This window comes from Ovis aries, chromosome 3 (genome assembly GCF_016772045.2).
Source record: "Ovis aries strain OAR_USU_Benz2616 breed Rambouillet chromosome 3, ARS-UI_Ramb_v3.0, whole genome shotgun sequence".
Taxonomy (NCBI): Eukaryota; Metazoa; Chordata; class Mammalia; order Artiodactyla; family Bovidae; genus Ovis; species Ovis aries.
In genome coordinates this window covers 33,699,228-33,712,467 of record NC_056056.1, presented here as the reverse complement: position 1 = coordinate 33,712,467, position 13,240 = coordinate 33,699,228, and the positions used below count along the sequence as shown (strand labels likewise).

Here is a 13,240-nt window from a genome sequence, read left to right as displayed (position 1 = left end):
TGTCACACTCCAGGAAGGTGGTCCTAATGACCCCCACCCCCAGACAAGGTCCAGTGCCCACTCCCTCCCTCGATTCACAGCTTCTGAGCTGATTCCGCCCGTGGACGCTTTGCCCTGGGTTCTGTGTGTCTGTGTTCTCTTCCGTTTGTCACTTTTGCTTGAGGGCCAGGACCGTATCATATGCATGTCTGAAACCCCCGCACCCGGTACTAGGAGTTCAGAACATGTTCACTGAACAACTTTATACTAGAAAGTGAAAGCGCAAGTCACTCAGTCATGTCCAACTCTTTGCCACCCCATGGACGATACAGTCCCTGGAATTCTCCAGGCCAGAATACTGGAGTGGGTAGCCTTTCCCTTCTCCAGCAGATCTTCCCAACCCAGGAATTGAACTGGGGTCTCCTGTATTGCAGGCAGAGTCTTTATCAACTGAGCTATCAGGGAACTAACAGTCAGCCCAAAGGGTAATAGTCAGGAGAGTAAAAATTAAAAAGTGGGCTCTGGCTTAGGTATCAGAAGGGTCAGTGGCTCAGCTGACAGGTACTCTGTTCTGACCAGGTGGAATTGCTACAGCTTTATAGATATGGACACCAGAATTCAACAAGGCTGCAGGCCTTGCTTAGGGCAAGTTCAAGGACTTTTTCCTAAAGATGCACAGGTCTATAGGAGGCCCCATGAAACTCAGCCCCTTCTTGAGAACCTCCAGAGGGCCTAGGGAGGGGATGGACTTTTTTCCCCTGTAATGCACCTACAAACCTTACAAAGATCACCTGTTAGTCTTAGGGCTGGAACATGCTAGTGAATTTACTTTTCAAAAAGAGAGACAATCAACATCTATTTAATTAGACATTCACTTTTGTTGCATAAATACAATATTCTAAAATATTCTTTAACTCAATATGACTGGATAAAGTGAGAAAGGAGAAGAATTTGAGGAAGGGAAGAGAGAAAAGGAATTAGAACACAAAGAAATAGGAAAAATAGGATAGAGCAGGAAGGAAACACCTAGAAGGAAGTTCTTGAGACATCCTACAGGTCACTTAGACTATAGAATTCGAAGGGAGTAACCTCTTGTCACACCCCGTAAGAATTTAATATTTCTTTGTTTTTAACCTTTTGGACTGTTCAGCTAGGTCACCACGCTCACTCTTTTATCCTGTCAACAGTCACTGAATAGCCTACTATCCACAGGAGAGTGTGCAAGCCTCTGAGGTTGCAAAGGGGCAGCGCTCCAGGGTCTCCCAGTTGGGGGGCCGGGGGAGGTAAGTGGAGCAGCCCAATGAAGCAGTGGATGAGAGAGGGTAGGGGCATCACAGACAAGGACCGACCCAGCTCAGGTGCCGTGCGGCTGCAGAGGCACTTCCAGCTGAGTCTAGCCGAGAAGCTAAGGGTGCAGCAGGGCATTCGATGCACAGCAACGTAAGAGCAAGGGTGCAGCTGGCCCTGCAAAGGCTCCAGGCTCAGGGATTCCAGCCTCCAGGTCCCTTTCCCCCTGAGCCCCTCCTGGGTGTGCTGCTAGAAGAAAGGAGGGGCAGTTCTCCTTTGGTCCTTAGAAATTCTGCTGCAGACACCCTTTCCCCCACCCTGGGAGCTGACAGTTCTCCCTCAGAACATCTTGCCACCTGGGACCTAAAGCACTGCCCTTAGTAAAACATAAGCCTCGGAGGCCTTCACAGTCAGCCATCTCCAATCACGCTGAGCCTGGCTCCTGGGCTCCCCAGAAGTACCACTTCCACCCTCCCGGATTCCAAGGGGTCAGGACTGGCTTCCTGGGGTCATAACCTCCATGAAAGCAGAAGGAGGAAAGCATTCGTCTTTCCTCTTAGGGCTTCCCTGATGGCTCAGATGGTAGTGCAGGAGACCCGGGTTCGATCCCTGGGTCGGGACGATCCCCTGGAGAAGGAAATGGCAACTCACTCCAGTATTCTTGCCTGGAGAATTCCATGACAGAGGTGTCTGGCGGCCTACAGACCATGGGGTCCCAAAGAGTGAGACGTGATCGAATGACTAACACTTTTCTGAGGGTCTGGCCAGCAGGCACAGCCTGGATGTTGCCTGGTAGATGCTGGTTTTCCAGCTGCAGGGCCCTGGCTGGGATTTCTACCTAGCACAGTGTGACCCCCTTAAACAACCAGGCCCGCCCCATCCAGGCCCCCCGAGCCTGGTGGGCAGCAGCAGCCTTGCTAGCCGACTTGACTGGTGGAGGGACAGCGAGGATCACCCTGAAACTGCAACAGCCTAGCTTCCGGTACACAAAGGTCATCAAGTTCCCTCTCCTCCACTGGAGGGGGTGCCTCCCCACCCCAGCCTACCCCTCTCATCCCCACTCCTTTCTGCCCACTTCTGATGGCAGGAGAGCTGGCCTGGAAGGCCCTGCGGAGAGGTGGGCTGGCAGCCCCGCTCCAGGAGCTGTGAGAAGACACCTGAAGCTGAGCAGAGCTTTATCTGGGAGCAGGCGGCTGCTGAATAATGAATTCAGACTGTCTGCACTGCTAGGCTGCGCTCAGGCGCACACGACACACACACACACACACACACAGATACACACACGCTGGGCTGACAACTTGGAGGGGCGGGAGCTGGCAGGGCTAGGAGTCTCTGTGAGTCGCTGGAGGGAGCCGCTGGGCTTGGTTGCCTTGGTCTCTGTGGGCCGCATTGGAGGGAGAGGAGGCGGCAGCAGAGAGGAGGGAGGCGTGAGCGTGCTCCATCCACAGAGCTCGTTCCTTCCCGGCTGCTCCCTCCTGGCGGTTCCGGGGCTCCTCACACCAGCATGGCCCTGCTCATCCACCTCAAGACGGTCTCCGAGCTGCGGGGCAAGGGTGACCGGATCGCCAAAGTGACTTTCCGAGGTAGGGAAGCCCCCATCTTATGGGGACCCCCAGCTCTGGGCAGATGGGATACAGCAGCGAGGGAAGGAGGGATTGGAAAACTTCTAGCAGGCTTGGGGCAACAAAGCTTCTCACGGGCAGCCATCTGCCCCTTGCCAGGCTAGCCATTATGATTTCTCGAAAATCAGGGTCCCCCTGTTTCAGTATCTGCGTGTGCGTCTCTCCCTGCACCGGCCAGTGTGCCAGCCGGAGGACTGTAGAGTCCTTGGCCTACAGGAGGTCCTGGGGAGGCAAAAGCAAGAACCCCACCCCCAGGCTCAGGGGACCCTGGGCCCCCTCTTCCCCTCTCTCTCTCTCTCCTGCAGGCTGGTTTCCTTGGGCAAAAAGTGGAGGTGGGGTCCCAGCCTGGCAGACCCAGTCTCCTAGAAACCAGCATGATGGCGATACTGTTGGCTTCTTTTAGGTCTGTCTGTGGTCAGGGATCCTTTGAGCCCCACGAGCCTCTCTCACTGTCAGTTCTCTTACTAGCCCCCTAGCATCCAGTCACCATTTACTATGACCTCTGTGCCACAGCTGGGGGCTGGGCATGACCCAGGCCTGGCCCTCGACAAGCCCACATCCAGTGAGACAGGAGGAGCAGGGGACAGATAATAGGAGAGGTGCGTGATACGATAAAGATGGGGACAAATGTAGCATGCAAGCTACAGAAGCAGCACCCTGATGCAGGCTGGGGGCAGGGTAGTCAGGGAAGGCTTCCAGGAGGAGGTGACACTATAGCTGAAACCCAAGGGAAGAGCAAGAAGGAGTAAGGTGAACAGGTAAGGACAGAGCAGACAGACGCATCAGGATGCCACAGTCAGGAGAGGAGCTGGAACATGGGAACAGACGGAGGCTCCATGAGCCTGAATCCCTGAGCAGAGCAGAGGAGGCAAGGCGGCCTTCACTCCAGGGACAGTGGGCAGTCCCTGAAGACCAGGAGTCCCCGGTCTTGATCCCTGGGCCACAGCCCAGCTCCCTGGGCCAGGCACGTCTCTGGCAGCCTTTGACCGAAAGCCAGGTGCTCCTCACTAGACGTGGCCCTTCCTCCCCTGGAGAGGGGCCTGAGGGTGGAGGTGGGGTGGGTGAGCAAGGGAGGAGCTGAACAAAGCCACCAGACTAAAGAGCAGAATGAGCATCCGGGCCCAGGCTGGACACACGTCTGCACCTGTGTCAGGAGGGAGAGGGGAGACCGTGGGGCAGCCTTCCCAGGAGGTCTCCAGCAGCCCCCGGGGCATCCATATCACCCCCTTGGTTGAGCCAGCTCTGGGCACCAGGCCCTGGGTTGTCCTGAGGCCTGCTCTCGTAGGGACAGGCAGAGGTAGAGGGGGTTGTGGTGTCCCTGCCGACAGGAGGGAGAGGAACAGGGGCCTGGCTGCCTGTTGCTTCCCACACCCACCCAGACTGCTTTCTCTGCAGTGCCCTAGACCTCCACGTGCCACCAGCCAGCTGGTGCTGCCTTTAGAAAAGCAAGTGTGTCCTCTCAAGGGTCCCTGTGTTGGGCAGAGCACAGTATTTCGGTCTTTAGCTACAGGTTGCAGTGTTGCTGCTATGGCAGGATAGTCCAGGCTGCACTCACCAGTCCCATTTGCAGGCAGAGAAACCAAGGCATAGAGAGATCTGTGTGTCTTTGGTGGAGGCACCGAGGCATGGTGGGCCCAATCCACAAGTCCTCACCCCCAGCCCAAGTTCTCTGCCCTCAAGGCCTCTTTATCCCTTCTGGTGAGCTGGGGGTGAGCACCTTGTCTGTCTGCTGCTGCTGCTGCTAAGTCACTTCAGTTGTGTCCGACTCTGTGTGATCCCATAGACGACAGCCTACCAGGCTCCCCTGTCCCTGGGATTCTCCAGGCAAGAACACTGGAGTGGGTTGCCATTTCCTTCTCCAATGCATGAAAGTGAAAAGTGAAAGGGAAGTCGCCAGTCATATCCGACTCTTCACGACCCCATGGACTGCAGCCTACCAGGCTCCTCCATCCATGGGAGTTTCCAGGCAAGAGTACTGGAGTACATCGCCTGATGTTCACCTTTTTCTCTGAGCGGTGGGGCCAGTCCTCGCCTCAGGAACTGGCCAATTTGCAACCTGTACCCTCTGGACTGAGTGGAGGGTCCACTTCTGAGCTCTTCCTCTGGAGTGGGCTGTGGTAGGTAGAGCTCCCAAGGAGGGGGTTTTGGGCGGCAGAAACAGATGGTGGGTTTCCAGAATAAATCCACTGCAACAAACTGAGATGCCCCAGTCATTCACCTGCTGCTGCCAGCAGTTGACTATAAATGCCCGCAAAGACCGACACTAACTATAATTCAGTGGAAACTGACTCCCTCTAGAATGTTCCACAGCACCCTCTGCACACAGCCACTGGTGTCCAGGCAAGTCCCCAGCAGGGAGAAATGAGAAGCCAGTGAACAGTCAGAGGGAGACGCTGGCCCCGAGCTCCCCAGATCCCTTGAGTAAATCTCCAGGCCAAGTGGTATAAGGGAGCACCAGGTGAGTTATGTGTGGCCCTGGTACACAAATTGGTTGAAATACAGCTTGACTTTCTGTGCTGTGCCCTCTAGGACACTGAGAAAAGAGCCCTATGGGACTCTGGTAGAGAAATCTCTAAATATGGGGTCGAAAGCCCCCTGGGTCCCATCTGGGTCCTGTTCCGGACTTAACCTCTCTGAACCTCAGTTTCTTCATCAGTAAAATGGGCATGATGATAAAACTCATCTCATCAGGTTGCTGGAGAAGGAAATGGCAACCCACTCCAGTACTGTTGCCTGGAAAATCCCCGTGGACAGAGGAGCCTGGCAGGCTGTAGTCCATGGGGTCACAAGAGTCGGACACGACTTGGCGACCAAACCACCACCACCACCACCACCACCATCAGGCTGCTTCAGTGAAAAAATTAGGTATGGGAAAGCACTTAAGTGACCTCTGTGTTTGTGAGGTGGCTGTTCCATTCCTACTTGGGGTGGCTGCTGGCCTCTGAATCATCTTCTCTCCAGCCCAGCTTCCTTCTTCTGTCAGCCAGGAGTGAGGAGAGAAGGTACCATGGGAGGTAGAGAGGAGAGCACACCTGAGGGGTTCCAACCTGTGCCAAGAGCAGGCAAATCAGCCCAGCCTCTGCTCTAGAGGGAGCCCCCCCACCAGCTAAGATGTTCCACAGGAACCCAGGGTAGACTCCCTCCCCCGAGACCCCTGTTCCCATAGGAGCTGGGCAGGCACCATCTTCATCCCCAGCCATGCATGTTTTCCCTCCACTCCAGCTCAGCTCACTCCACTCCACCCTCAGGCTCACTCAGCACACACGACCCAGCTCCATCTATAGCTTTTGACTCTCACTGCCCCAGTGGCCCACTCCTAACCCGGGCCTATCCTCATTCATTCATTCCCTGAATGTGCTGACATTTGTGGCCAGGCCTGGAACCCCCCGGGGTAAAGAAGATGCAGTCTGTAACCTCAGGAGTCATGGTCCATTGAGGCAGACATAGAGACACCAGAAGGTGTGGACCCCAGTCCCCTCATGCTTGTGGACCACTGGGCCTTGGGTCTCTGCTTCACATAAGCAAGATGAAGACCGTGGTCCTCATTTAACCCAGAGGCTTGAGTCAGGACTGGGAGGTCTGGGAAGGAGCCATCCTGACTACAGGACGCTACTCAGAAGGAGGCAGTGGAGCTTAAGTTGTCCTTTTTCATCTCCTGAAATCATTCCCAGCATCACTCACAGCCATGGAAGGTGGGGTGGGAAGGGCCTCTAGGATCCTCCAGTCCAAATTTCTCCCTGTTTCTCAGCCCCTTACATGCCCCGGCCCTGACTGTCTGGAGCTAGCCTCCTGGCCCTCCCTTGCTCTCCATCCCTGTGCTTTCTTGCCAGAATGCTGGGCTTGGGGAGTTGATGGGTGAGCTGGGTGAGCTCTGGAAGCTGGGTCTGGTCTCCACCTAATTCTCCTGACCTGGTCACTGGCACAGAGTTTTGCTTTATCAAGGCTTCCCCCTCGGCCCAGCTGGTTTTTCCTCCCTCTCCTTCACCCCAGCCCACTCCATGGGTTCCCACTACACTGACTTCTTGCCATTCCCCAAAGGTGCCAGGCCTTCTTAATCTCCAAGCCTTGAGACATTGTGTTTCTTCTTCCGCCTCCACCTTGAGAACTCCCATTAATTCTGTGCACCCTTCAAGGCCCAGCTCAGCTGTTGCCTCCTCTGTGAAGCCCTGCCCTGCTTGCAGTAGTGTGTGCACTCCTCCCACCACTCACCTAGGGCACTCTGTAGTTCAGCAGCTGCCCCTGTTTACATGCCACTAAGGCTTTCCAGGTGGCACTAGTGGTAAAGAATCTGCTTGCCAATCCAGGATACCTAAGAGACGTGGGTTCGATCCCTGGGTCGGGAAGATCCCCTGAAGGAGGGCATGGCAACCCCCTCCAGTGTGCTTGCCTGGAGAATCCCATGGACAGAGGAGCCTACAGTCTAAGAACATTCAAGATAGCAATCTGATCTTAGCTCTCCTAATGCAGCCTTATGCTGGGCACTGGGCCAGGTCATCAAAATGAATAGGAAATGGCATGTTTTTGAACTTGTTAGTGGGTTTGAATCCTTCTTCCTCTGTGGCACTGCCACTCTGGCTTAGTGTCCTCAACTGTGAATGTCCCCGCCCCCTGCTGTCTATCCAGGAGAATCTTCCAGGGCCCCAGCGGGAGGCTAACTTCACCCTCTAGCAAATGCTGGGGAGTTCGGCTCTGGCCCACAGGTCAGAAGCAAGAGGGGCTATACAGCCCCCACCCCATCTGCTTTATGGAATATGCTTATTCTGAGCATCACTGCCTAGAGTGCAAGGTACATGGTGGGGCTTTAAAAAACTAGGATCTCACAATCCGATAGGGGAAAGAAATATGTGCAGATAAAATGGAGAAACATTGCTGGGCATAGAGGGCCAAGGTGTCCTTAGTGGCAGGGCATAAACTGCAATACATTCAGAGGATGGCAGCTTGCCCCCGTACACCAGAGGTCAAAGAAAGCTTTCTGAGAGGACAGAGGAGGAGACAGAGGAGGCGAGCTTAAGGAAGCACCTAAGCTGAGCCTTGAATAGCTAGCTGCTTGCACAAGTGGAGATGTGGAAGAAAGTCGAGGATTTTTGCTTGCGGGAGACGAGGCCATTCTGGGTGAGGGACTGACAGGACCAGAGCCCAGAGGAGTGAAATCCCAGTTAAATCCGATGGCCAGGCAGCCACTAGGTTTGGCTGCAGCAGAGGTGGCAGGCAGTCAGTGGAGGCCGACGAGCCCAGAAAGGAACGTGGGGCTGGGTGGGTGACTTTGTGCTGAGAAGGGGTTAGGGCCCTCACTGAGCACTGAGGACGAGATTCCTCTACTCTCTGCTGCTTCAGAGGCCACCTCAGGTTCCAAGTTAGATTCATTTTCCCATTAAAAGGGTGGAGCTTTCCCTCTTGGTGAGACACGATTTCTCTGGAGACTTCTCTGCCATCCTGATGAAGGAGGCAGAGAGGATCCCAGTGTCCCAGCCCTGAGATGCTCCTAGATGCCTGGACCTGCCTGTGCACACTGGCTCCACTCAGCACCTCCTCTCTGGGAGGTGGGCATTGTCCCTATTGAAGGTGGCAGAGGGAGGGGACCCTTAGGACAGCCCTGCAGTGCACAGCTGGCTGTGGACATGGCTCCATGCCTCTGCGGGTCCCCTGAGGGATGTGTGCCTGCCTCCTCCACTCTTCACAGCACTCACAGGTGGGGGGCAGGATCTTCTCTGCCGAAAGCCCTTGGTGACAAATGGCCCCCCATGCCGACCCAGCCAGACCAAACCAGTGCAGACCTCGGAGAACAGCAGAGCATGCTGGATGTTGCCCAGGCCTCTCCTGCTCTGATGAGGAGGAGATCATTTTATGATGTTGAAACGACCATTAAATTGGCCTCTACTGTAAACAGCCCTCAGCAAAAATGCTGCTGGAAGGAAATGTGTTCAAGATCAGACTTGCAAATAATTTCCCTGAGTTGCAAAGTCTTGGTTATCTTACCCACCTTTACTGATAACACAAAGCTATATCCCTTCCACCTACTCCCATCCCTGGGTCCAATCTTTTTTTTTTTTTTTTTTAACTTTTTAGAATGGAAAATCTCAAATAAATACAAGAGTAGGGAAAACAGTACTAGTACAATTGCCCTCAAGTTCTCCCCCATGCAGTCTTAACAGCTATCAACTCATGGACAACCTTGTTTCATCTGTCCCCCTTCCTACTCCCACCCTCCAAATTATTTGGGAGTAAATCCCAACACCACACTATTTCCTCTGTAAATAGTCAGTATATAGATATAAAAATCATCGGCTAAAAAGTCCCCACATATCATTCATAAAAAATAACAATAATTCCTTAATTGTATCAAGTATTCAGTCAGTGATCACTTATGATTGTCTCATTGATGTCATAAACTCTTTCCCAGTTCATTAAAAGTTGTATTTTAATCAGTTTTGTAAGTCAAGTATTTAGTCATTAGTTCACTCCTTTCATTCATCCAGGTAATAATATTCATTGAGAGCCAGTTATGAGCTAAGTGCTATTGCAGGCAATGGGGTCTCAATGAGACAGACATGGTCCTTGCCCTCAAGGGGAAGACAGCCATTGTACAGGTCACTGTGAGTGTGATGAGTGTTCTGGAAAGGGAGGGACACGTGCCAGGCAGCATGGGGTGAGGGAAACCCACTCAGACGAGGAGCTCCCGAAGCCTCCCTAGGAGGGTGAGTCAATGAGATGAAGCTGGAAAAGCACACAGGCCCAGGGAGGAGATTTGCTGAGCAGGGGGTGGGCTGATATCTAAACACTCTTGAGCAAGGATAGTATGTTGGCAGAGGCAACACTCACAAAAGGCCCCAGTGCAGGCAGAGGGACCACTGTTAGTACAGGTATAATGATGTGGAACTATGTCAAGGGCTTGGGAACAAGGAGCGCTGGCAGGGCCTGGGCTGGGAGTGGGTGGAGGGGAGGCTGGGCTCAAACACAGAGGGTCTTCAGTGTTACACCTGGAGTTTGAACTTTGCCTTGTGAGTGGGAGTTACTGAGGCTCTTGGCAGGAGAATGGGGTGGGGAGATCTGATTTGGGGAAGCACACTCTGGAGGTCAGAAGCCCAGGGAGGGGCAGTGGCACAGGCAGAGGTTGCGCCTCAACAGGGGACTGTGGATTTGGAGAGAAGGGGTGGCATTGGTTCAGAGAGGGGCAGCTCTGGAGTTGACGGTAAGCAAGAAGGCAGGGCCAGTGTGCCTCTGGATTCCGTACTTGAGTACCTGGGTGGACAGTGAGGCCACCAATGGAGCAAGGAAGAGCAGGTTTGGGGCACACAAAGAGGATGGGCTTGCCTGCAAGTCATTCTAGTGAGTATGTCCCCCGGGAAGTCAGAAATTTCACTCGGTACCCTGTGTACCCCAGAAAGGGGTTGGAATCCAGTGGTTGCGAATCCAGATGGTAAGGTCTAGGAGAAGGTGAAATATGCTTGGTTCTTACAGGACCGCTGTGGGGTCAAATGAGAAAATTGACATACATGAAAGGCTCTACAAACTGTAAATTGCTGTACAATCTAAGGATTATGCTAATTATTCCAGGACCCCTCATGCTACAACCTTCTACAGAGAGAGAAAGAGAGTGGACTGTGACCCTGGGGACCCCATGGACCCAAGGATTGGTTGGGCAGGAGTTCTCCTTTGGACTCCTGCCCATTGTTGACACCCCAAATTCTGCCAGACATGAAGACGATGGGGTGAAAACACCTGGAGGCATCACCATCCTGGTGGGCTCCTCCAGTCCAGGCACCTCACCGGGTTCCCTGGGGCACAGAACAGACCCCAGAAAGAAGAGACAGGGCAGCAGCACAACTTAGAGGTGCAGCAGGAGGAGCCAAGCAGTTAGCAGCGGGGGAGACTGAAGCCCCGAGCCAAGCAGCACCAGTCAGTGATCTGCTTCCTCCACTGACAGTTCAGAAAGGGCTCCTGAGACAGAGAATACCACGTGGTCATTTCTACCTTTGGCCTCTTACCTCTTTGCTGCCTGGACTGATCTAACCCCAAGAGGTTGGCTCAACAGTCATTGCTTCTATTTTATTTTATATTTCTAAGCAAACAGGCTCATCAACTTAACTGGAGGTCAGTTTTCACTCAATGGCTTTTTTAAAAAGCCAAGGTTTAAGAAAAAGTCAGGACTGCAGTTTTAACAGTTTTACCCCGTTTAAGGATGTAAAAAGAGTCACCTTTCCATTATGCTTCATTATCTTCCCAGTGCCTGACACCGGGAAGGTACTCTGCACAGCTTGCGGGTCACTGAGACCTCTGCCTCCTCCATCTGTCACAGAATGGGAGAACCCAAGATGCACCAGTTGCTGAGTGTGTAGCTGGTTCTGTCTTAGGCGCAAGGGGAAGCACCATACTCTCTCTACGTTAGTGCCTGAGTCTGAAAAAAATGGGAACCAGAGCCATCAGTTACACAGAAAAATCAGTGTGAGGCAGCACCTGCAAGGAAGTACAGGTTTGAGCTGAGCCAGAGGGATGGCGTTCACAATCCCTGCCCTGCCCCTGCCTCTCAGGTGGATCCCTGACCTAAGCCTGAGTTTCCACTGAGTCCCCGGGTGTTAATAGGGTGAGGGAAGGGGAAATAAATAAGTGGAGGTAAGAAATTATATTTGAGTAAGATTTGCGGAAAACAAAGGGTAAGAGGTAGATGAGACCTCCATCTAACTGAGAAATGGGGCAAAGGAAGGGACAACCTTCCCTGTGGGAACCCCAGGGACTCTACAGAACCCAGACCTGGCTCTCTGAGTTGCTGGCGATCTCTGGAGAGCACACACTGTTTAAGGAACTGAAGGAATAGCTGCTTTCCTGGAAAATTTTTTTCAATAGAATTTCTTCATTCTACTGTACCATCAGTTGTCAATATAAAGTTGAATAGAATGTGTTCCTCATAGGTGAAGAAGTGTTACTACAGGAGAGAATCACAAACAACTGAACAATAAAGTCCTTAGAGACTTGGAAGGTTTGACAGCATCATCAAGCACCTTGACCTAACTGGCATTCCTAGAATCTTTCACTCCCCAGCTGAAAAAATACACGTTCTTCTCATGTACACCGAGTACTTATCAAGACAGGCCATATACTAGGTAATTAAACAAGTCACACTACATTTCAAAAGACCAGCATCTTACAGAGTATATATTCTGACCCCTCTGGCATTCAATTAGAAGTAAAACACATAAGAGATCTTTAAAAGCTCCAAATATTCAGAAATTAAATAATACCCTTCTAAATAACCTGTGGCCAAAGAGAAAACAAAAGCAAAATTATGACATTTCTAACTGGATGTTAATGAAAATACCACACATCAACATTTATAGCTTTAAATACTTACAGCAGAAAAAAAAATATATATATACAATCAATGATTTAGGTTCCTGCCTTAAGAAGCTACTAAAAGAAAAGCAAATTACACCCAAGAATAAAAACATTATGCTAAGTGTAGTAAGCCAGGCTCAAAAGACCATATATCATAGGATTCCATTTGTATGAAAAGGTCAGAATAGAAAAAATATATAAAGACAGAAAATGGATTAGTTGTTGCCAGGGGCTGGAAAGAGAAGATGATAGGAAGAGATTGCCAATGAGTATGGGGTTTCTTTTGGGGTGATGAAAATATTCTAGAATTAGTGATGAAGGTTGCACAACCTTGTAAAGATACCAAACTCACTGATTTGTACACTTTCAATGAGTGAACTCTATGGTTTGTGAATTATGTTTCAATAAATAAAAATACAATCTAAATGATTAAATCCACAGATAATAAAAGGAAAGAAATAGAAGACAACACAGAAAAATAACAGAGTTCTTTTTAAAAAAATAATAAAATAGGTAAAGTATAGCAAGATTGAACAAGAAAAAAAAAAACACAAGAAAACACAAATTACCAATATCAGAAAGGAAAGAGGGGATATAATTACAGTAAAAGGAAAGTGAGGGAATATTATGAATAATGTTATCTCAATAAATTTCTACAACTCAGATGAAAGTGACAAATCCCTTGAAAAATAACTGACCAACACTGACACAAAAAAGTCCAGTACCTATTAAAGATGTCAACTTTGTATAACAAGGATAATAATGATGTTGATGGTGGTGGTGTAAACTGCTTTTTCATAAAGAAGACTTCAGGTCTGGATAGCTTCACGGGTAAATTCTAAAAAATACTTAAAGATAAAATAATGCTGATCTTACACAAACTCTCAGAAAATAGAGAAAAACAAACACTTTGTAAATCATTTTTGATACCAAAATCTGATAAAGATTTTTGTACAAATAGAAAATTAGAGCCCAATATCCCTCAGGAACAAAGATGTGAAAATACTTAACAAAATATTAGT

At 50.8% G+C, this 13,240-nt stretch overlaps 1 protein-coding gene across 1 annotated transcript in view; it reads left to right on the top strand.

The window, feature by feature from the left end:
* The first annotated feature begins 2,693 nt into the window (after nucleotides 1-2,693).
* OTOF (otoferlin) overlaps nucleotides 2,694-13,240 on the top strand; it is an 89,950-nt gene continuing 79,403 nt past the window's right edge. Inside the window, exon 1 of the mRNA XM_027966588.3 lies at nucleotides 2,694-2,849. Coding sequence (XP_027822389.1) covers nucleotides 2,771-2,849 — 79 coding nt within the window. The 5' untranslated portion in view covers nucleotides 2,694-2,770. The remainder of the gene's footprint in view (nucleotides 2,850-13,240) is intronic.